The 25021-nt window shown below is 38.7% G+C and overlaps 1 protein-coding gene across 22 annotated transcripts in view; it reads left to right on the forward strand.

The window, feature by feature from the left end:
* DST (dystonin) overlaps positions 1-25021 on the forward strand; it is a 466510-nt gene that overhangs the window by 377797 nt on the left and 63692 nt on the right. For 20 of the 22 annotated variants that reach the window (XM_032864474.1, XM_032864488.1, XM_032864489.1 and 17 more), the window contains 8 exons: positions 12382-12543; positions 14066-14236; positions 16739-16905; positions 19097-19256; positions 19462-19788; positions 20270-20354; positions 21670-21911; positions 22829-23035. In XM_032864474.1, coding sequence (XP_032720365.1) covers positions 12382-12543; positions 14066-14236; positions 16739-16905; positions 19097-19256; positions 19462-19788; positions 20270-20354; positions 21670-21911; positions 22829-23035 — 1521 coding nt within the window. The remainder of the gene's footprint in view (positions 1-12381; positions 12544-14065; positions 14237-16738; positions 16906-19096; positions 19257-19461; positions 19789-20269; positions 20355-21669; positions 21912-22828; positions 23036-25021) is intronic. The other 2 variants (XM_032864486.1, XM_032864493.1) reach the window with 1 other exon arrangement.

Below are 25021 nucleotides of genomic sequence, written 5' to 3' on the forward strand. Positions count from 1 at the left end.
GAGCCTGCATCCTCCTCTCTCTGCCTGCCTCTCTGCCTACTTGTGATCTCTTGTCTGTCAAATAAATAAATAAAAAATTAAAAAAAAAAATCTCTGCTGTAGCCAAATTTGGGTGGCCTAATTAACAAGCCATTGTTCATTTGAATCCAAAGACTAGCAATACCCTAAGTGTCCTATAAAACCGGCTGCTATGAGAAAAATGAGATAAATGTGTGTGTAGATGCTGTAATGTTGATGGTGATGGTGTTGATACCAGCCGCCTCTGCGGCCAACGTAGACCAAACATGTCATTGTCTAAGTGAGACTGTCTTTCTTGATTCAAGTGGCAGATCAATTTGTGAACCACTCAGATCTTAATTTGGTTTTTGTTGGGCAGGCTTTTGTTGGACATTTAGTTTTAATATAAAAAAATTTTTAAATCTTCCTAAAATATTAAGTAGAATAATCTGTAATAATAATAGTCTGCTAATAATAGCTATTTTTATAATTTCTAAATATAAAACAGAAGGAGCACTGAAGTACTGGGTCTATTTTTTATTAGACTTTGAAATGTAATCCAGTTTGACGTTAGTCTATCAGGTAGCTTTAGTTTAACCTACTATCATGGATAGAATCTTATAACCATTTTTCATAATATAAAATTCAGAGTAGGACTGAAACTTAGCTATTACCTAGCCACTCAGTAAAGGGTGCCTTGTAGTCACTGGAAGGGTAATGGATTATTTAAATTAGGTAAGACTTCTCTGCTTCCATTTTTTTTTTTTTTCTAAAAATTAACCTAAGAAATGGCAGTTAATATCCTTGAAAGTTCAAAATTAATTCATGTTTAAGATACTAACCTAAACATAATGATTAAATACATATGCTATTCTGAACCAAAAGTCCTCATTCACTGTCTGTGAAAGCTATTCCAAGTTTTTGAAAATAGGTTGGTATTACCTTTTGTGTTAGCTTAAAGTTTTTAAATTATTTGCATGAGTTCTGTTTACCATATATTTTCTGACTTCTAAATATTAGTCACTGGACTAAAATGTATGATACGTGAGGTGTTTTCTCTTACTGATGATAATTTAAAGTATCATTTTTCTACTTAAATTGTCTATATTACATTAAATTCTATGCACATCATCATAAATTCCTAGGCAGAAAAGAAAAAATTCCCTTTGGTGTTCCCCCATCCCTGCCTCCTGCTAAAGATTCCTAGCGTAACATTATCTTCAAATCTAAACTGCATTATTAAGTAATATTAATATTTCCACATTTGTATTTATCAAAGACACATGTAACCAACTGTATACAAGGAACATGTCCCAGCAGTTCTGTGATGTCATCAACAGCCAGTCAGATCTTCTTCTGATCATCATGAAGTAATCACTATCACCATATTGAATTGATTTAATTTCAGTGAAGATCAAAGAAACCTTATGTTTTAATGAACATATACAGTCACATCCTAGCTAAACATGTACCCTTCCCACCTCTGTAGAGGCCATGGTAAAAAGGCTTACCTCAGAACTGCTTTACTGTTTATTTCTGTTGCTGCCCCAAGTTGTAATTTAGTTTGTCCCCACAAATAATGTATCTCCAGTACAAAGTCTCTCTAAACTGATTTGTTTTTATTTTCAAAATTGAAATAGAATTACATAGAGCAGAAAATGTTTAAGCCAAACCAAAACCATAGATAGAGACCAGGACACCTGCCTCATACACTGGGATACATGTTCTCTGGTCCATGTGAAGGCATTGTTTAACCCAGGTGTCTTCATTTGAATAGTGGTCAGCTAAAATGCCAGGTATCTTGAGGCTGCAGAAACCAGGCAGTTGGAGCCCTATTTGTAAATAGTATTGCTGAAATAAATCACTTTCCAAATACTTTCCTAAGGTATTTATGATATGATCCTAAAACAACCTCTGTGATGTCACCATATTTTTAAAGATAAAATTGAACTGTCCAGAGAATGCTTTAACATAGTGGGTTTTAAGTGTGCCCATATTGTTATATAGAGGCCTGTGGCGAATTGTTCTCCATTTTAGTTGAGAACAGGAGGACATGAAATGAAGCTGTTGTAGAAGAGGTTTTTCTTAGGGAAAAAATTTCTTAATTACTTGACTGGATTTCTGTTCACGTGACTTTATTAGCAAGGCAGTTGCACGATATCTTCCTCTGGTATTTTTAAAAAATGAAAATATTTTCACTGTAGAAACCACAGCTTGATGCATGGGCCTTATCGGAAGGTCACATCATTTAATCAGCTAACATCAGTGTGGCACTTAAGATTTTAGGAAGAAAAAATATCATACATGCTGGGCAAGAGAGAAGTCCCACCCAAGCAGAGACCAGGACTCCAAGCTACAGAGAGCTGACACTGATCTGCTGTGTGGTGTCAGTAAAACTTCGTAATTCTCACTCAAAAACTAGCAGAACATGGGTGCCCTCTCTCCTAGGTCAAACACAAGGATCTGCTACCCTGGAAGGGTCCTCTGAAGAGAACTTGGCAACGTGCGTTCTCTTTCTGCTTTTGCTAAGTAACGCTTTCACTCTCTAGGCTGCATGGTTCTCTCTTCTATTGCTTTAAGATTGAGAATTAAAGTAGGTTTTTCAGAGGGCAGTTTTAGCCAGAGATTTTATGTGCCAGGTGTGGGGGGAGGAGGGAAGGATTTTTTTTTCTTCTCTCTCTCTCTGTATTTTTTTTTTTATTTTGTTGTTAATGGGATAAAACTGTATCACCATTTTAAAGGGATTTCCCCCCCTCCGCCAGAGCCAGATTATCACATCTATTGTCATTATCATATAGACCTCCCTTAGATAAAAGGTGGTCTACATAATTTATTAATATGGAAAGTTGCTTAAAGGTGTGGGTGTGTCTGTGTGTGTGAGAGAGAGAATTTGGTTTGTGGTTATGGAATTATACATTGGTCTCTTGTTAAGAAAATTTGACCTGTAAATGTTTTTTAAGTGGTTGCCTAGGACTGTAATCATTCATTAAGTAATGTCTCAGGGAGGTCAATGCTGTGGTCATAAAGTTAACTGAAAAGCTTTTGGAGCTGTCCCGGAACCAGGATACCCTGAGAAAGTGTCTGTGCTCACATAATCCTGTTGCTCACTTATTAATTGCCTTAATTTCAAGACTACTTTGTTTCTTTTAGTAGTGTCTTAGTATGAAAAGTGTTTTCAGGTTTTGTTTGGTTTTTGGTTTTCTGAGGGAAGTTGAACATTGAGACATTGGTTTTTGCTTAACTTGCAAAAACTTTTTTAAGTTTAAAAGTTTTTTTAAAAAAAACTTTAACTTTCAGAAGTTATATATGCACATATGCCTATATTTCAATTAGCAGTATTATATATAGAATCACTTTCTGTTACACAGAGTATTTTTTATCTGCTATCATCTGAAAACCATATTGAAGATAGAGGAAAAATAATATTGTAGTTACTTACAGGAAAAATAGCAAATGCCTATTAAAACTATTAACCTAGCATTCACATCAAGATAAATTCCCATCAAGATCAGACAGTAAGTCTGTTAAGTGTTTTTGAAGTTGTTTGCTTTTGTGGTGGGTTATCATATCCTACTTTTTTTTTAATATAAACTATTTCTATTAAAATAAATAGCTATTGCATATTGATCTGATAAGTATCCTTGAAAATCCTTTATTTATGTGAAGATGTTTATTATTTTTGAAACTAAAAACATGGGATTCTTTCAGTTTTCATTATCTAGTAGTGTTTATGTTTTAGAGAAAAACAGAAATTGTTGCTCCAAAGGCTTATTTTTGTGTCATAGCAAACCATATTCTCCCCTCCCCCAACAAACCATATATCTCTTGTTTGGCTTCTGATCCAGATTTCAGTAGCTAGCTGTTGGGCCAGGAAAATACTCTTGTCCGTTTTCGTGGTTAATACACATTCTCTGCTTACTGCACATTGACTTTCTCAATATTACCAATCCTTCAGCCCTAAAAACTGCATGTTTTAGTTGGTAAAAGTAGCCTTTAGCTTTTCTATGAAATGGATTGTTGCACTTGGTGGTAAGACTTTTGAAGAACTTTATTTTTCAATGACTTAATTTCACTTTAGAAATAGAAAATGAGAAAGTTGTACTAGTTTGCTATTATGCAGTTAGAATTTGTGTACCTTTCCAAAATCATCTGCCTTTAGGAGATACTTTAGCTCACGAATACCTAGTAGGCAACATCAAGTAAGCAAAGTCACATTTTGGGAACATTTAACATTATGATTTCTATATGTATGAAATAATAGGGTTGACTGTTTTTCAGAAGAACTTTGCTCATTTTATTCATGTGTATTATGAAAATGTGAGAGGTCTAGATATAATGATTAATATTTAACAGTTTAACATATCTTTATTATATATTATATAATATATCTTGATTTTATTAACATTAGAGACTATAACATTTAAAGTAGCTGTATAAATAAAATTTGGGAAGGGAAGATAAACCAGTCTAGTTTTGCTCTAAAAATGTATGAGTTCTTTAGTAATCCAGATACACCTTTGGAGTGTGATTTTTTTTTTTTTTTTTTTGGGGGGGGGGGGGGGCAGAGGGAGAGGGAGAGAGAGAATCTTAGGCTCCACATTCAGCATGGAGCCAGACACTGGACTCAAAGTCACAACTCTGAGACCGTGACCCGAACTGAAATCAAGAGTCGCATGCTTAACTGACTAAGCCACGCAGGCACCCCTGGAACGTGATTTTAAGTAACAAAGATATATACATACATGCATCATGTATGCATATATACATATATACATATATACACACACTATAATTATCATAAATACTAATATAATATCAATAGCTCAGATTTTAACCTGAATCAGAATTATTAGGATTATCATTTGTAGACTTAGTTGAAATTAGTTTAGTAAAATAGGAATTTAGTTATTAAATAAATGGCATATACTTAAACATAATCACCAGAGGGCATTTTTCCTTAACACTCCTTAGTTCCAAACTGTGTATTGTGCCCATTTTCTCACCCATATTCTCCTCTGTACTCTAAGTTGTATAAGGACAGTGGTACTGAATCTCTTTGCAGCAGTGTTTTGCCAGTGCTTATTGTGGTGTTTGGTAGATAGTACTTTTTTTTATGAATGCTTGAATTTATAAGTGAATTATATATGTAGTTTAAAATTTTAATTTTAAAAATACACTATCCACCTCAAATGTGAAAGTTACACGTTGCTCTTCCTAGGTTTGCATAAAGCCCAAATAATATTGTGATAATGATTCAGAGTAAGATTCTAAGGAGAATAAGGGCCATTCTTATGAAAAGTTCTATGAGAATCTCAGGATGTTTAGGGAAAGGTACTCATCCATATTCACGGAAACTTGAATATTAATATTGCCATGAATAAGTACTTTTCAGTCTTAAGCATATCAGGATGGGGGCAGTTGGGAGTAAAACCCTTGGTCTCTCATAATTCTCAGTCTAGTGCCCAGTCTACTATTCAAACATGGTAACTGTGTGCATTTTTTTTTCTTACTATTAGTACCCCAGAACAACCTGTGTGCTCAAGCACCAGAGGATCAAGGGCTTATTGAAATATTTCACTACTTGACTATGAAAAATGGGCATTGATACTGTGATATTAATAGGTACTTTTATACACATTTTTCTTTATAGATGGCTATATATGTATATATTTTTCTTTTCCCAACTTAATGGTGGCCACATACTGAATTGCATCAAATAATTGTTGAATGGGTGTTATTACCTATAGAGTTCTGGTTAGAAATAAGGTTTTTTTTTTTTTTTTTAAAGGTTCAGTTCTTAAGTTTATAAGAATAATTTTGGAATAATGTTTTCTCATTAAAAGTAAAAAAGTTCCCAGCCACATCTTTTCTGTAAAATTACCAGAGAATGTATATAAGGTTATTATTCTTATTCTTATTCTTATTTATTTATTTTTTTTGACCGTAACTGCCTTCTTTGGGTCAACACAGTTTTATTTACGTTCAAATGATTATTTTGTGAGATTGAGAAAAAAACAATCCGCCTTAATTTGTAGGTCTGTCTGCTACTGTAATAGTGTTGCTTATTTCATAAAATAAAAAATTGATAGATTTTATTTATCTAAACAAAATTATTAATTTTTCCTGCAAAGGTTAAGGTTTGTCTTGCTGAATTTATTTTCAGTGTTTTTAAAGAGTGTTCCATCGATAACCATCTGCGGATGTGATTTTGTTTATTAAATATCCAGAGTCACTGGCTGCCCTTGATCTTTGCCTGGGCCTTGCTTTAAGCTCCAGGGGCCTGTGTGGTTATTAGTAACTACCGATATTCATGTCAGCAGCGCTCAGGGCTGTGCCCACAGGAATAATTTACTCTGGAGAACAGTCAGACTTGAACTTGGGTTTTAAAAAGCAATGATTCACCCCCGGACTCAAAGTGGTCTGCACTTTGCATGGCAAATGCTACTGAAAGAGTCTGCAAAGGCAGCGCCTGAGGTGTGGTTTGAGGGTGTGGTTTCATCTGGAGGGTAGGGACCTGCGTAGCCCTGTCCCCCTCCATTTAATATTCAAATGAGCACGGCTACGGGCGTTCACAAAAGGCTTTCCTCAGGGAGTCCCTGGAGTCAGGCTCTACCTCTGCAAGCCCTTCGGATCCCTCCCCAAGTTGAACCACGTAGTTGGTGGGATTTCGGGGATCTCTGAACCCGAACTGCCCCTCTCCCCGGTGCCGGGAGCGGGTCTGATGGGCGCTGATGTCACCACCAAGCTGTTGGACTGCAGCCTCCCGGCCTCTAGGTACCTCCCCCTGAAACAGCAAGCCGGCTCCCGAGAGGAGGCCAGGAGTCAAAGAAAAAGATGACTGCGAAATTAAGTCGCGGGAGGGCGTAGCAGCGAAGCGCTGGCGCTGCCGGCCGGGAGCGCGGCTCGGAGAAGGGACTAGCCGGGGCTGCCGGAAGAGAGAGGGCGTTGCTGGCGGCGCCCTGGCTGGGGAGGATGCCTGCCGGGGACCGCACTGCCCGGAGGAGCTGGGGAGAGCGCAGGACGTCCCTGCTGGAGTTCCTTGTCTCTCTGCCTCCCCCACCGGCCACCTCTGCCTCTCTCCAGCTGTAGCTAAAATGAAAGCCAAACCGCGGCCACAGTGGGTCAGTTTCAAAGGCTAGAGTAGTCTCGGTTTTCAGCTGAATGTGAATTGCGCTGCTTGTGCCTTAGAGGAAACCCGGAGCTCTTCTCTGCTGCAGTTTCCTCAGGTGGAATAAGCCTTAAGGAAGATCAGATAAGACTCTTTGGAAATGGCTTTTCTTTTTCTTTTTCTTTTTTTTTTTTTTTAAAGGGGAGTTTATAGTACACCGTGCTTTCTGTTTACTTTAAACGGTTGTTGGATTGTCCTGGCTTGGCTGTCCAAAAGTCTATTTTTTTTTTTTCTTTTGGGTAGCCTCGAAGAAGCTTAATATGGGAAGAAAAACTGCCTTTTGAATCAAGATTATTTATAGCTACACCCAAAAAAAGTAAAAGAAGATTTTAACTTTCGTAACAGCATTAGACAACTTATTTTTCTCTGAAGATTTGATTTGTGCCTTGATCTGAAAAATACATGGCCCCTGTGTTTGTCTTTTAAGTTTCTGAAGCATGGTTTATTTATAAAGGAGATGAAGTTTTGCAAGCCATCCTTAAGTGGATTACAGTTAAACAGAGTTCTGCGGATATTAACATTCAGCCTGTTAAAAATGCTTGCTCATTTGGAAATTTTAACCTGGAAATCTCAGATGCAAAATTAGACTAAAAAGGGAAACGGACTGATAATGGAATGTTTTGATTGAGCCACTGATAAGTGTGTGTTTGTTTTGTTTTGTTTTCTGTGTTTTGGAGTGTGTGTTAGGGAACTTGAACTGGGGAAGGGGGAGGAAGGAGATTTCTGTTCTGTGTTCTTGATGCACTTTATTTTTTAGACTCATTTCAAAAAGAACCAGGTAAAAGGATAGTTGCATTTAGAGTGATGCACTGATGATGATGACCTTAACACCTCATAGATCACAACCTGTTATTATTTGAGCATATGTCTTTATGCTGAGGACATTTTATAATTCTGGTCAGAAGTACACTTTTTTGAAAGATGCTTTACCTTCTTTCTTATTTTCTGTGTCAAGAGCTGCAATATTTGTTTTAACTATCTACAAAATGGGGAAGCCACTCAGCAGACCAGACTGTTTACGTCAGAATCCCCCATGTGTAGGGAAAGGTGAAGAAGAAGAGGACCTAAATATCGAAGATTGTTATGTCCCTCAGCGGTCAATCTATGACACTGTCAGACTAAATGAACAGATAGACTCTGGTTCAAAGGGTAGCCTGTCTTCCAGGCATTTTACAGATCGGACTTTACCCTACAGTCACAGAACACTGGATGTTAGTTCTTTATGCTCTAACGGTGCCCTTGCTTCTTCCAGTGTATTTGAGCTGAGAGGTCGTGAAGCTAACAAACTAGATGAAAAGATGATCTTTGATGCGCTCAAACTAAATAGTGATATCATTCGAACCACAGGATTACCCAAAGCCAAATCCCATGCAGAAAAGAAAGAACATAGACGGTCCTGGCGTATGTTTGTCCCGGCCAATTTTATGGATTATGCAAACAAAAGTGAAAGCTCTTTCGTTGAACCTACTGATATGTCAGATGTCGTTACCAAGGACAGCAAGTGCAGGTGGGGTACTAATTCCCTAACGTCGGAGGAGGATGACTCTGGGTTATGTAGCCCTCCAGCAGAGAGGGAAGAAAAACAGGGCATTTTAACTGAAGACCAGTCACGAATTAGAAGCTTGTCTTCTGCTGAAGATATTCATATAGCAGAGCAATACAGACCATTCTTTTCTGTTTATTCCATTAGTGAACAGAAAATCCCATTGCTTTCATGTAGAAGCGCCCACCCTGATGAAAATATCAGAATGATTTTACATGATGTTTCTCCACTAGAGGAAACAAAATGTGTAAGAGGTCAAAGGGAAATCCGTGGGGAAAATTGCTGCCTGCAGAATGGTTTGAAAGAGGGCGCGGTTAAGTGTGATCCCTTAATGACCCCAAGAGATGGAGAAAGCCAGTGTATTTCTAATCCTGGAGAGGAAGGGAAGACATACGGACCAGGAGGATCTCCAGTCACAGCGCCAAGTAGGGAACTGGTGGAACAGTCTTCTGAGGTTTTACATCTCTCTTTCACAGATCTGGAGGGAAATGATACAGGTTGTGGTGGCACAAGTTTAGTAAAAAATGGGACTCTGTTGACACCATACGATCTGGAAGAATCCAACATAGCATCTAAAGAGGAAGTGGAGGCACCCCTTTCTGCCCAGGAGACGGAGATGGTCCACAGGAAGTGTTCCCCAAAGTTCACACCAGTAAGAAAGCAAGCAGCTCCCCGAAAAGCAAGGGCCCAGGCAGGACTATTGGACCCAGTCTGTAAGGGCTTTCAGGCAGTTCAGGTAATTAATGGGAATGTGAAATTCTGCAGTGCCAACCCCTAGTTTGTGGGTCTGTTTTAAAGTGGTCACTAGTGTTTCTCATAAGGCTCAAATCCAGTCTTTTATTTTGGGGATGTGCCCAGTACCCTCCAAGATGCCAGGTAGGGATAAATCTATCATTATAACAAATTAATTAGGACCTTTTTTTTTAAGAAGAATAATTATTCCCAGCTGGTTAGAGTCCTGTTGATTGTGGACATAGTACCTGTTCCCTGCATTTAGAATGCTACCCCTGGGAGTTTATGTTAATATTCTTAGGCTTTTCCACAAATTGTGGTTTAAGACACTGCCATTTAAGGGGAGTTATTTTGGATTTGTTAAGGTTGAACAGGCCTCGTCACGAAGGTACAAACACATGGCATTTTATTGTTGTGGTCTGAGAAGTAGTCTGCTCAAATTAAGGACATTTTAAACGTGCTGAAAATCTTCTCTCAGTTGCTCTGAACGTGGAAGTAGAGAAGTTGTGCTGTGTTTTACAGTCATTAGAAGCTCCTAACTTGTTGTGAGCGGTGAATGGGGTAAGAAAGTAAAGGGTGCAGCCTTGTCCTAAGTAGGGGTTGTTTGTCAAGCCTGTGATTATTTTCTTCCCACTCAGATTGAAGTTCAGCTATTTTGGTATTTTTACTAAGCTCTTCTGGTAAACTTTGCCTCAGAGGTAATTTTATTTTATTTTAAACTTTGCATCTGTGTGCTTATGGGTTAGATTAGGGGGAAAGTCTCTCTTCCTAGGTATTTGTTGCCACTGAGAGATAAGGAATTTAAACAGTATCAGGAAAGGTCCTCTTCCCAGCCTACAAAATAATTGCTCCCATCAGCTTTACCCTTTCCTTGGGCACATGTTAAATGGCATACTAGGTTAAAAGCTTTAAAAGTACTTTTTTATGTAAAGGGTTTTGCACTTTATTTGTAGAAAGTAATTAAGCTCTTAGGAATATATAGTTCTCTTTTTTAGCCCATAGCCCATTTTTTTTTTTGTAGCACTTTAGAAAATTACCAGACTCACCCAGACCTACTCTGATGTGCAACCCTAAAATTAATTTCTTTAAAACCAAGATCAGAGGTGAAGGCAATTTATTAGAACATTATATTAAATTTTTTTTGTCCTGAATGTTATCTGAGAAGGGAGAGTAGAATTTTTCCCTGGCACATTCCTAGAATTATGAAGGAGCAGTTTTCTTACTAGTCCCCCTTCTTTTCTGTAAGTAGTAAAACATATCCATAGCAGTTAGTTCCTAGAAATCTTAAGGAAAAGAAGTAGAATGGTAGTAACAATTTCTGTTTTCACCACCTTGCTGCAACTTTGTATTGACTTATTAGGTAACTTAATAACCTTTTAAAAAATTATGAAAGCTTATTCTTTTTTCTCAGTGATTTGTGTTCTTATTTCTTTGGTTATGGGTAATTAACTGTTTATATTTTTGTACTGTTATATAGAAACAACGAGCCAGTGTGGAAATTGTCTATAAGGATTTTATGTAGAAGAAGAAACTTGGGCTTTTAGCTGAGAGGAGACTTTTAAGGGAAATGATCATTTATTTGTTTGCTATTTCTAAATTTACTCATTCATGCAGTAACACAGAACTATCTTGAGTACCTTGTTGTCCCAGGCCAGAGTTTGAAGAGTTTCTCTTGTGCCTCTACATCTTTAAAAATTACTTTCCATAAGATGTCTGTAATTTTTTAAGTCCTAACTTATTTTTCTTTTTAATGTTTTCATATAGTCTGTTAATTGTTCATTTACTTGGACTATTGATATATAGTTTCCTGTAGTATAATGACCCAAACCCCAAACCTCGTCTTGTCTGAATATCTAGCGAAACTTCCCTTCCTTGGTTATGTTAATTTTTGTTATGGCATCCCTTAGGCCCTATATTTAAAACATTTGTATCTCTGTAAAAGAGTTGATATATTATCAGTGTAATCCCTTTGCGAGGTTAATGTCGTCCACGCCAAGATGTAAATATAATTTTTCTGGACTGATACTCATCGGCAGATAATTATGGGGTATGTATTACATGCTAGGTACTGTGGTAGCTCCAGGATGTAGAACCACTTAAGGAAAACAGAAATTTCTGTTTTTGTGGAACTGGCATTTTACTCTAGCACATGAGATTTTTTTTGCCAGTTATAGGCATTCGGGGACCATAAATTGGATGGGACTGAGAGTTGGGGGGAGAGTTCTGGCAAATGGCTGGCGTTGCATGCAGTGACCAGAGAGTACCCAGACTTGCTGTGCCAGAGACAATGTGTGAGCACATTGCAGGGTGAGGGCTCTGTGCTCTTGACAGGTGTGGAGGGGGCTGGGCAGGGAGGGACCCATTCTATTACCATGCCTGCCAACATCCCTTCTCTTTTCCTAGCTCTGTATTTTGGCCCCGCTGGCAAGCTATAGATTGGCCTCTTGGCTCCCCTCAGCACCTTGCTCTTTACCTTCACTTCCAATTTGAGTCTCAAACTTCAGCGTTTGCCAGTTAGCAGCGGGTGTCCCTGGAGGAGCTCATAAAGCCTAGTAAGGCTCTTTTGGGGCCCATCTTATCATTTCCCTTCTTTGCATTTTCCATACTTTTTTCTACAAGACTTAAAACTAAAATGATAGAAACTATCTAGTGTTATGCTAATGAAGCAATAGAGAGAGGACAGATAAACTCTTTTCTTGGTTTTAGAGGTAATCTGATTAAAGGTACTTAGAATATCATTCTTTAAAATTTGAGTGGTTTTGATAATATTATGAATTTGTACTTAGTTTAGTTTCTTACCGTTACTCATAAGGTAGCTGTGACGTAGGAGGAGTGACAAAAACAATTTTTACCTTTAATACTGGAAAGCTGATAATTGAGCAAATGATGTATTTGGTGGTGGTTAGATAATTTGTGTAAATGATTGCTCTTCTGACTGCAGGTATTCCAAAAAGAAGAGATTGAACCTTTGCAGGTTAAACAGCAAGACGTAAACTGGTTAGGTCAAGGCCTTATTCAGAGTGCGGCTAAAAGCACCAGCACACAGGGTTTGGAGCATGACCTGGACGATGTCAATGCCCGCTGGAAGACTCTCAATAAGAAGGTAATTTCTTCATCTTTTTCGTTGTGGTTTCTGTTGACTATTATTCTCTAGCATTTGCTGAGACGACTAATCATATTTTTAGTAGCTAAGCTTCCCTACACATGCCCACCTTTTTATATTGCTGTAAACTGGATGGCCCAAACTCACATGCTCGCAGGTGGTCCGTGGGCAGCATAAATGAAAGAAGCCAGCTGGGTGAAATTGGTTCTCCTCCAGCCATTCTCGACTTCGACAGAGATCCTGTCGTGCCCGTGTGTTGGCAGGGGGCCCATGATCCATGAGCTCGTGTTGAGGGAGCACACACACTTCAAAGGTACAGTCGGTTCTTAGCCTCCAGGAAATCATTGTGTGTACAGACCCTAGGTTTACTGTTGTCATATGGTCTACTTTCTTTCAAAGAAACCTGGAAATCTCTCCTTTTTTCATGAAACCTAATTTTCAGATGTTGGCAACTAACTTCCCACTGTGTAATAGGTCACACTGTGCAGGTAAAAAGCAGCTCTGTCTCTCTGTCAGCCTTGGACTAAAGGGTTTGCCACCCTTGCTGTAGACTCTTTTAACTCTAAATATTATTTTACTTATGAGATGTAGATCCCGCCTCTTTCTAAATATCCATGAGAGAAAACCCTGGAAAAAAATGCACTGATACCTTAAGGAGATAATGCTGAGACACAATGGCAGCCCTTCACATGATATAAATCACCAGAACATTGCTGTGGGATGGCTGTGCTTGTCTGGTGCTGGTGGTTTTTGTTCTTGCTGTTTTCTCTGCTCTGAAATCTTAAGCAATTGTTGCCTGATCTCAGAAGTACATTTATCATCCTTTAAAGCCTGACTTGTATTGTAGTGCCCTTCAAACACAATTGGAATGTAGTGTCAGGTGTAAATGTATTTATTCCATGGTACTTGAAATATCTTGCCAACTACTTTTTCAGTCCTGAAGGAAAAGATCTGTGAGAAGGACAATAGGATATCTCTCTGTAGGACACAGAGACTCCATTTACTAGAATACAAAGGCCCTGGTTTGTCAAAAAAAAGACTCTAGGACTTGGAGTTGGCAGAATTTAATCAGATACTTTACAGGTATTTTGCCTAGCAAAATGGAAATCTGTTTCTCTCTACTATCAAATTTTTTTTTTTAGCTTTGTCTAAAGCTAAAAGTAGGAAATAAAAAAATGAGTCAGAAGTATACTGATAAAAATGAATTAGGCATTGTTTCAGTAACCTTATAGTACTCTAATTATTCATGGCTAATCATAACTATGTTTGGTATCTCCAAAATCTCAAAGATTTCATCTTTTACATTATTGTTTGGAATGGAAACCTTTTCTTCTTGGCTTGGCTTGCTAGACTTTGACTCCTTTCCACCACAGTCCTGCCCACTGTCAAGGCTTTGGGCAGATTTTAAGTGACAAGAAAAAGAAAATCTGTGACCAGATGGGAAGATGAGCATGAAACATGGTGGCTGGTGGGCCAATTTCATTTTTCATGGAAACAAGTTGATTCAACGGCAACTTTGCAGGTGGCTCAGCGAGCAGCCCAGCTGCAGGAGGCCCTGCTGCACTGTGGGCGGTTCCAGGACGCCCTGGAGTCCCTGCTCAGCTGGATGCTGGACACTGAGGAGCTGGTGGCCAATCAGAAGCCCCCGTCAGCCGAGTTCAAGGTGGTGAAGGCCCAGATACAAGAGCAGAAGGTAAGTCAGGGATACTGTTGTGTCATGCGTCATGTCATATCGTAAGGAGAGTAAAAAATTTCTTCGTGACTCTCTTTGTATTAATGGAATGTTCTAGTTGACTGGTTATTGGTGCTCTAAACCTTAGTTTTCAGTCATTCAACAGGGATTAACTGAACATCTGGCATGGGTCTGACATTGTTTCAGGTGCTGGAGAGGAAAGCTCCTCATTGAGTTGGAAGGTTTAGTGGGCGGGGAGGAGGCGGGAGAAACAGTAAAAGTAAGTAAATTGTGATAAGTTAGTAAGTGATAAAGCAGGGATGGGAGATAAGAATTAGGAAATGCCAGAGCCAGGAAGGAAGGCAGGAAGTGGTGGGGTGGAGTTGGGGTTGTGTGTGTGCGGTTTCCAATAGGGTTGTTAAGGTAAACCTCACTCACTGAGAAGGCGACTTTGGCAGAAATACCATTCCCTTATATATTAGATCGATCTATTTGAAATTGGCTTTTTTTTAAAGTATAGTTGACACCCAAAGTTCCATTAGTTTCAGATGTACAATATAGCGTGATTCAATAAGTCTACATGTTATGCTGTGTTCCCCACAAGTGTAGCTCCCATCGGTAACCCTATGGCACTGTTACAATACTATCAACTATATTCCCTATGCTGTGCCTTTCATCCCATGACTTGTTCACTCCATAACTGGAAGCCAGTATGTCTCACTCCTTATTTATAGATTAAATATTTTTTGTGACTCAGCCTATGTCACAAATATTTTTTGTGACTCAGCCTATGTGCTAAGGAAGCAAATATTTGGTTCGTATATGCTAAGGAATATGTGGTTGTGTCTTTTGACACTACCAGTACAAGACCAAGTTGGAAAGAAAGACACACTTGTTAAAGGGATGATAACATGCAAAAAAATGTGCTCCCGAGGGTGGTGGTCAGTTAGGAAGCATTTAGTGCATTTTCAGACAATTTGTTAGCCATGACTTACAATTGCATATGGGAGGGGCCTAGCACATAGCACATTGGTAAGGTTTTTTTCCTGTATGGAGCTTTAAAAAGATGAGAATGGATAAAGAAGTTTAATTTAGTTTTGACATTCAATACTATCTTTAAAAATTCTTTGAAGACTCTAGTGTATTGGGAATTAACCTATTAGAAATAGATTTAGAGGTAAGGATTACAGAAACACAACAGGAAACATTGCATTTGCATGATTTTTAAACAATATATATGTAATATATAAGATGTAATAATGTTGATATTTAATATTGTTAAATACTTATTAATATTTAATAAGTATAATATGATGTTGTATACAATAATATAATTGCTCCCATTCAGTATTTAATTAAACCTTTCTTACACTCCCAAAGTCAATGAACTATGTTTAGCCAACAAAATGTATTTGTTGATTTTGCTTTCTTAATTGCTAGAGGCTTTGCTATTAAAGTTTATCAGAAGTAATCCATTTAATTACTTCTCTTTACTGCCTAACCACCTGTTGTACCTTGATTTTATAATGACTGTACCCTGTATCAAGAGAGTTTGCATGTTTCTCCCTTCTTTTTTTAAACGTGTTCTTCTTACTGCCTGATTTGGTGGTCCCAAAGTGAAAGTGAGAGGATACTCTTTTAGCTTCTTACCTAGAGGTAACTTGTGCATTTATTTAATCCTTAACTATCAGTCAGGATCAGATTAAGGAAGCAGTGAAGAAATATTTCGCTTTTTTTATACCTGTGCCTTCCTCACTTTTATTAACACAGTCCCAGTGCTTAGCACTTGCTCATGAAATAATCGTTCTGATTAGATTAGAGCAAGGTAATCCTGAGTTCTGGCTACTTCTGTCAAACATTCCATCCTAGGCTTTTTGAAATGTTTGCTTAGAATTAAATTGGATTTTATTCTGCTGCTAAGTCCTGAAATGCTGTTCTTATTTAGCTAGCTTTGGGGATTTCTGACTTATTCCATCCTCTGTTCCTTTTGGAAATGATATTTAGAGGCCCTTTTCTAGCCTCATGAAGGGATTTTAGGGGCTAGTTCCACCTAGTAAAGAGAGGCAGGAGCCTCCAGTTTTAGCCTCACTTGCTTGTTTCCCTGTCTAGAATGGTTTGTTTAACATGGGGAAAGGTGTTGAAGACAGTGATGATTTATTATTATCTTGTCTCAGTAAAACAGGTGATTGTTGAAGGTGTATGGTATTCCCATGTCATTACAATAATGGGGATTTTGTGCTTTCAGTGCTGTGGAGTTACCCTTCAGCAGCACCTTCTAACCCATTATTTTATATTAAAAAATTAATAATGAATGGGCTTAATGGCCTTATCGATATTAGTTTTGTCTGCTATGAAAAGCCCCAGTCATAGTGTCTGACACAATAGCAATGAATCACCAAGCAAAATGAGTTATTTTTAAAATCCTACCTCTTTTTTATATGACTCCATACAAATTACAATTACAATTATTCCTTTACCCCACCCCACCCCTTTTGCTCTTGGTATTTAATGTTCCGTCTGAAGCTTCTCCAAAGATTGTTGGATGACCGCAAATCTACAGTGGAGGTAATCAAACGAGAAGGAGAAAAAATTGCTGCAACAGCAGAGCCTGCAGATAAAGTGAAGATTTTGAAACAGCTGAGTCTCTTGGATAGTAGATGGGAGGCATTGCTTAATAAAGCTGAAACGAGGTAACTTAAATACTTCCAGTCTTTTGGAAGAGTAGCAAAGGCTTTCGTACTGATAGTTTGCATGTTGATAATGCTTTTCTTCAAATCATCATTTTCCTGTGTTTACCGTGTACGTGAACAGGGAGCAAGGGCTGTGGGGCCTCTCTCTTCGTTCCTCTAATGGTAAGGTCTTAGAGTCACCAAATAATTTTAACAGAATTAATTCCCTTAGGAGTAAGTTATTTATATTTATGGCCTAGTGACTGCCTGCCTGCTGGGCGTCAGGCACAGAGCAAGGCCTTGGGTTGTAGAGGTGAGCTCTCCTCAAAGAACAGTCTAGTAGAGTTTCATAGCCAATGGAAAGTAATGACGAGTGTAATGTTCCACAGCAAAAACATAGGGTGTTGTGGGAACATATAATAGGAAGAATGGAGCCTGGGGGCAGGGAAATGATAGTTTTGTTTTTAAAGGAGTCGGGTTAGCTGAGACATGAAGTAGATGGTAGGATGCGGTGACGTTTATGAAGGCTAAGAGGTCTGGAGCATGGTATGCTGGTCATGCAGTCAACCTGTTTTTTAGTTGTATTTTTTCATTGTCCGTGTTGGCATCACATTGACCAGTGCTGAGTAGTAGCCACACTGAAGCGTAACCATAGCCACGTAGACTGTTTGAAAATAGACGAACCCCTGAACAGAATGATTATTTCCATAAATTGCTCCATTCTTTGGAACTACAATGGTGAAGAGAAGGATTTGTCTCATCTTGAATATTGAGGTAGAATTAATTATAGTTGTAGGACCATAGAATAAGTTGCTCCTAAGGAGGCTAAAAGCTTCATAACCTTTAATATGTTTCAGGAGATCATTCCTTCTGTGTAATGCCCCAGGACATTGTGCCCTGGCTGCCATGGGGATACTCTTAGTACTTTTTAGAAAATAAATTAATGAATGTCTAGGTCCCTGCTTTGCTACCACATAGCTTTCTTGTCCTAAACCTTCCTCACAGTGGTATTAAGTGGAAAGGTACTGGTCATATTATGATTCCTACACAGTTTAATAAAGTCACTCACAATTTAAGTCACAGTAAACTGAACTTAGTCACAAAATAATTTATTTTCACTGATTCTAGATGATTGGATATTTGAATTTAGTGATAAGTCAGAAGTCAAAAATAGTTTTGTCATTTTATTCATTTTTTAAAGATCAAATATATTTCATCTGAAAGTTTTAAGACATATAGGAATATGTAGTTTATGATAAAATGATACAGAAATTGTGTTCAGTCGCATGTGCCAATTTTCTAGAAATCCTTTGGTCTCTGTAGGAAGCGAATTTCTTAAATCACATGATTCCCTTAGAATTAAACAGGATAAAAAGTTATGACAACAATCCTTCGTCCCAGGATTTGATACTGAATCAGGTATAGAATTCTCAGTATAGAGACCAGCACAGTCTCTGGCTCTAGGTGAAAACTGAGGACGAGGGAAGTGAGTTTTCACTTCCATGGTACTTTTTACACTGAGGAAACAATAGGTTTTCTAGAAGCATTTCAAATTATATAAAAGTGTATTTCAAATAAGTCAAAGTCTGAAGAATATTTCTCTTCTTTTGTGGTATTTTAATCCATAAATATTAACTGTTGCTTTTGGGAAATATACCTGATGCTGTACTTGGGGTGGGGGGTGGAAAATACACCTGACACACTACTCTAGTAGGAATCCCTATTCATTCCATGCGGGGTAGCTATAGGTGGTCTTCAACATGTGAATCCAATTTTGACCAGTTGATTAAGGCAATCACAGTAACTAGTGCTCTGATCGAAGTTAATTAATATGTAAAACACTTAGAACAGGGTTTGGTGCAGACTATATGTTCAGTAAATTTTTTTTTGTTACTGTCATTATTATTGTTGCTGTTGTTATTAAAACATTTGCTCTTATTATTATCCAGCTATTATTATTATAAGTATTGCAACCAAATTTCTTCAGAGTTTCTTAAGATTTAGGCACTTGGGATTGGTCTGTGGTTCACTTTGAATTTTATTTAGTAGGAGAACTATTTTAGCATGTCCTTTAAATGTGAGAGATCTTAACTTTAACCTTAGATGTTTTCCACAAAAAATGTTTCAAATGCAAGAGCATGAGTAAAGGCTTTTGTTGAATATTTCACACATTCTTCATCCCTAACTGACCTTTATCTTGGCACTTGTGTAGGAATCGTCAGTTGGAAGGTATCTCGGTGGTAGCACAGCAATTTCATGAAACCCTAGAACCATTGAATGAGTGGCTTACAACCATAGAAAAGAGGCTGGCGAATTGTGAGCCCATAGGAACCCAAGCGTCAAAACTTGAGGAACAAATTGCACAGCACAAAGTAAGATACCCATTGCACATTAGTAAGATTCCGTTTTCCATCTCCTTCGTGGTTTTATGTCATAAATTTGAGTTATATACTGTTGTGTTACGCATGATCGCAGCAGCCCATTTCAGGTGTCATTCTTTCGTTCTATTTATGTTTTCATTTTTATTTGCCCATCCTTTTTGTTTCTCTCTCTCTTTTTTTTTAAACTTTATTTTAGGCCTTAGAAGATGACATCATCCATCACAATAAACATTTACACCAGGCTGTTAGCATTGGCCAGTCCTTAAAGGTTTTGAGCTCCAGGGAGGATAAAGATATGGTGCAAAATAAATTAGACTCCTCTCAAGTGTGGTACATTGAGATTCAAGAGAAAAGTCACAGCAGGTCTGAGCTCCTCCAGCAGGCCTTATGTAATGCTAAGATTTTTGGGGAAGATGAAGTTGAGCTGATGACTTGGCTGAACGAAGTGCATGACAAACTCAGCAAGCTCTCAGTCCAGGACTACAGCACTGAGGGGCTGTGGGAGCAGCAGTCTGAACTTCGGGTATTTTTATTTATGTTCTTTTTTCATTTCAGTTGTCACTGTTTTCTCAGTCTTCCTTATTTCTGTGTTATTTTATGTTCTTATGATTTAGGTGAATTGCTATACCCCAAAAAGACTTTGTCTGTGTATACAGATTACTTCTGATGAAGTCACCTTCGGAAAAGATTGAATTTATCCACTAGCCAGATTTTTCACTTTTCTTTTGTTGTTTTAGGGTTGTATACAAAGACCCGTAATTAACTAGTAGTCCAGTATTTTCACAGAAGCTGTTTTATGAAACAGAGAGTGTGTGAATTAGGGTAGCTGAACATGAGACCTGGGCCAGGATGGTTTAGAGAGGAGGGGGAGACGGGGGAACAGGAATGACTAGTTGGGAGGCGTATAGTTAAATCTCTATGAAACACAGAGTTCTCTAAGATTAACCAAAGCTAATTGTTATTTAAATCCCCCCTCCACATAAAAATGATACCTGTGTTTTTAGGTTCTGCAAGAGGACATCCTACTCAGAAAACAAAATGTAGATCAGGCATTACTAAATGGCTTAGAACTACTAAAACAAACAACAGGTGAGAATCTTTCAAATCAACTCATCATGCAGTTAGCATTTTTTCATTGCTTTCTAAATATTTTAGGGAGGGGGGAAAAACAGTATTTTGTAATTTTGGGGCCACTCCAAGACTTCATTCTGCAGAATTCTTTTGAAGGCTGAAACCCAAGGGGGTTTTGGAATATGATCTCACTTTTTTTCTCATGATCTCATTTGCGTTCTTAATGGAAGTTGTGCGTATTACTCACACAAAGCACTGTGGCATAGGGGGTGGTCTGGGAAGCAGAGTTATGTGGGTTTTCCACTTGCGGGAGGCGGTTTGTACTACATGAGTGCCTAGGTGGTAGACACATTTTTCCAGTGTTAAGCTAGTTTGTGTTCCATGATACACACACACACACACACACGCACACACACCCCATGGCTACCCCCAGGCTTTGTTTCTCATCCTTAAACCCACCAAGAAAACAAAACAAAACAAAACAGATACAGACTGACTTGTGTTGGTCATTCCTTTGGCCATAGGAAAGTTCCGCTCTACCCATGTCGGTGAGCGTCGGTACTGTGGTATGGGCAAGTATCACTCACTATGAGTTGGAGGATTCAATATAGTATCTAGAATCTATCTAGATTATTCTAGTATCTAGTATCTAGACCAGTATTCTGGTATCTAGGATCTTGGACTAGAAGTGTGAAATCCAGGACACAATTTCTCTATCTGAACATGAAGTAGAGTCAAGTGAGGACCTACTGAGACAGTGCAGATGAGTTTATTATTTTTAACATGTATAAACATGCACACACCACGCATATGTCCCACATACACACACTCGTGCATGCATACGTACACATAGTCCAGGCACCGTTCTAAACACTTTGCAAATAAACTCATTGAATTTTTATCATGACCTTATGAGGTGGATTCTGTTCTTACCCCTCTGTAATGATGCATAACCAAGGGAACAGAGAGGTTCTTACACATGGTAACAAGCCACAGAGCCAGTGTTTGAACCCAAGCAGTGTTTAGCCCCTCTGCTTGAAAACCAAAAATGCCATGTAGTTAGATGCAAAGATGATGCCTTCATAACTGAGGTGCTGTAGCCCTTTCCAACTTTATAGTTGTGTTTTCAGAGCTGTTGAGATTTGCCAAAAGTCCTGGGAAAAAGATTAAAACCTGGAAAAAGGTTTCTTTTGGGTCAGATCATCTATGGGAAAATGTCCCGCCTTTTTTTTTTTCCCATCCTAGAAAAATCTCATCAGTGTACAATAATATCTGAGGAGACTCTCTCTCTACCTTTTCTTTCTGGAGATCTAACATGCCTTTGAAATTTTAGGTGATGAAGTTTTAATAATTCAAGATAAATTGGAAGCCATTAAAGTGAGGTACAAAGACATTACGAAATTGAGCACGGATGTAGCCAAGACTCTGGAACAGGCCCTGCAGCTCGCGAGGCAGCTGCACTCCACGCGTGAGGAGCTCTGCGTCTGGCTGGACAGAGTGGAGGTGGAATTACTTTCCTATGAGACGCAGGTCCTGACGGGAGACGCAGCAAGCCAAGCACAAGCGAGGCAGAAAGTACGCTCTCATCTATGCGTTTTGATCTGTGGGTTCTCTTTTGGGGAGATAGTCTCAGGTCATTCCTAACAGACTGGAGGATGCCTCCACGGGTGAGGACCCAAGAGAAACTGGTAGCAAATCAATGGTTTAGAACTTTCAGGAAACCAGACAGGATCACAGTGCATCGTAATTTGTTTCAAGTCTTATGGTTGGGAGTATAGTTTATTACACAAGAGACAGAATGATGAAAACAGAGAGGAAGAAAAAAAAGAAGGAAAATGATTGTTTTAGACACACACGTAATTGTTTAGAGTAACCATATTTTTCTAAGATAGGTGCATAACATGAGGTAGCTTTTCTCCTTGTACTGCAGAGGTGGTGTTCTGTCATGGTAATGGTTCTTCTCTTCAGAGAGAACCTCTGTTTTTATCAACCCTGAAGTTGATAAAGGAAGTGTGATCACGTGGGGTGAAAGGGAGTTGGGGAGGTCAGGCTCACAGAGCCTGTCATGATTCAGCTGGGATGATGTAAAGCCAGTATGTTCTCATCTTGAGGGTCACTTCAGTTCTGGCTTGGACTTTCCTCTTTATTTTACTTTTCTGGTACCTGATTACTGAGAAGTTACCAGAAGGCCAAGAATAATACATACCATCTTACTTGGTTTTGTTTCCCAAATTTTAAACATTATATTAAAGTTCAAAGATAAAATCTTTGCCATGTTGACTAGTGAATTGTTCTTTGGAACTCCTCAGGAAACACTTTCCTTTTTACAGAATAGCTTTAAATAACAAAGGTTTCTAGAACTTAACTGGGCAACCAGGGCCTGGCACTATTGGCTTGCAAAGGACTTTAGGGCCAATGACAGGGAAAGGGAAAGCCTGTTCACTCTTGAGCAGTACCCCCAGATTTGTATGTTTTCTTAATTCTGTTTTCAGGAACTGAAAAAGGAAGCAAGGAACAGCAAAGCCTTGTTGGACTCTCTTAACGAAGTGAGCAGTGCTTTACTGGAGCTGGTACCATGGAGGGCAAGGGAAGGACTTGAAAAAATGGTGGCCGAGGACAATGAGCGCTACCGGTTAGTGAGCGACACCATCACTCAAAAGGTGGAGGAGATCGATGCCGCCATTCTGAGATCCCAGCAGGTAGGGACGCATAGTTTGTTGTCCTGGCAATAAATTCTCCCTAGTTGTTCTCCGAGCCTTTACCTGAACAAAGATTACTGTTCACAGTGTTCCCACTCATTTGTTATGCTTCAAAAATGAAAGGAGGGGTTTGAAAAGAATTCGGGTCCCTTGACACGTGAGTGCCAGGCAGGGCACTGCTAATCTGTACATTGTTAACAGCCATCTGCCTCACTGTATCCCAGACTTAGCCTTTACCAAGTCACTTGCTGGGAAGACCAGCCCCACTTTCCAAACAGAGTGCTTTTTGCCTCCATGTATGTGAAATGCTAATGCTAATTTTGTGCCTTGACTAAGTCTGATCTGTCTGTGAGTAAATATTTTGAGTTTTCATCTAAGTCAGTATTAGCTGCTCATTTCCCTACAGCTATGGCAGAGAAAGGCTACATTCTTTCTGCAAAGGAAGCAGTGGTGTGTTGGTGATGTGTGTTTTCTGGAGATGACTGGAGGGGGAAAACAACAGTTTCTGACCTGTGTGTGACTCATGCAGAGTCTGTAGTTCTGGAGAGTTTTATGAGCACCCGGCCCTCACCCCAGCTCCCTTGGAAACCTGTGGGCAATGAGTGGGGTCCTGGAGACAGAAGTTTAGAAGACATGTTTTGATGAACTTCTATGGAGTATCCAGACTGTTTACATTAAGTCATCAGAATCTCACTGTAGACTTGCTGTGGCAGGGTTAGTGCAGTCTTACACTGTACTGTAGAGCAGAGCTGTGAAAGGTCCGTAACTAAGCTTTTCCTAATGCGTGCCAGAAGCAAGAAACGCAAATCATGCAGATTGTGTGGGAGCGTCCGGAATTAATTTCTGAAGGTTGCTGTAAAGGTGTAACTTATATATTGTTATATATCATAATTTATGTGGCACAATGCTTCCCTCCTCCTGTTCGTGCCATGCTGTGGAGTCACGAAAGCTGATGAAAAACCAGGACAGCAAAAGGCCTGCTTAAAAAAGTTTTTGTGAGGGAGAGCATTCATGCCTGAGGAATGTATCTGCATGACTTCTGATTTCCAAGTTTGGCATAGTTTCTGTGCCTCCTTATGACAGGAAAATAAATGCATTTATTTGTGAAGTTATTCAGCTATAGGAAAATACTGAAATTTTTTTCACCAAAACTGATATCAGTATTTCAGAATTGGCACTGAAGATTTCCTAAATAGCAAGACAAATATTCTGTACACCTGGAGTATGATTTTTCTTGAGAAGTTGACTGTGGCTGGTCAGTTCATTGAAGTAAGACCGTAATGAGGGCAAGATGGCAGGTGGAGCTTTATTGGTTAGTAATCTTGGTCATGTGCCAATGTCATCAACTGTAGTTCAGTTCTTTTCAAGGTTAGCAGGTATTTTCTGAAGTAACCAAGTCAGTATATGTCCCAAACATATATCATTTGGGAAAATAACAGTTACTGTTTGTTTGTTTTTTTCTTTTTCTGATAAAATCATTTGCTATAGAAAATTTTAAAATTTTCTGAAAGAATACAGAAAACTCTTGGAAGGAAGAATGTGTGTAAATAATATGATCACTAGCTTTCTAGTCTTCCTTCTGAGAGAGAGAGAGAATGTGTGTAGTAGTAAGGTAGGTCACACAGCTAAAGTCGATGCTGTTTTCTCATTGTTCGCATGTATTTATTCTGTATTCATATGTGCATTCCTTTGAAATGCCTGCAAGTCTGTCCAGTGGAATACCTCCAGCAGTAAAGAAAATCTGTAAAATGTACTTAAGCCATCAAAAAAAAAAAAAAAATTGAAATCCTCCCGCTATGCTGAAGAGACATGCCTTTTGAGTGGGAAGAACATGTGCGGTGAAAGGATTTGCCTGTGATCCCAAAAGCTGGTACATGCTGGAGTTGGACCCAGATTTAATCCAGATCTCATTCTACTCACTGTGGTGCCTCCTAACAAATTATGTAGAGAGGAGAAATCCTGAGGGGTGGTGTCATTTTTTTTCTA

Source organism: Lontra canadensis, unplaced genomic scaffold (genome assembly GCF_010015895.1).
Source record: "Lontra canadensis isolate GAN:19392208 unplaced genomic scaffold, GSC_riverotter_1.0 scaffold27, whole genome shotgun sequence".
NCBI classification, from domain to species: Eukaryota; Metazoa; Chordata; class Mammalia; order Carnivora; family Mustelidae; genus Lontra; species Lontra canadensis.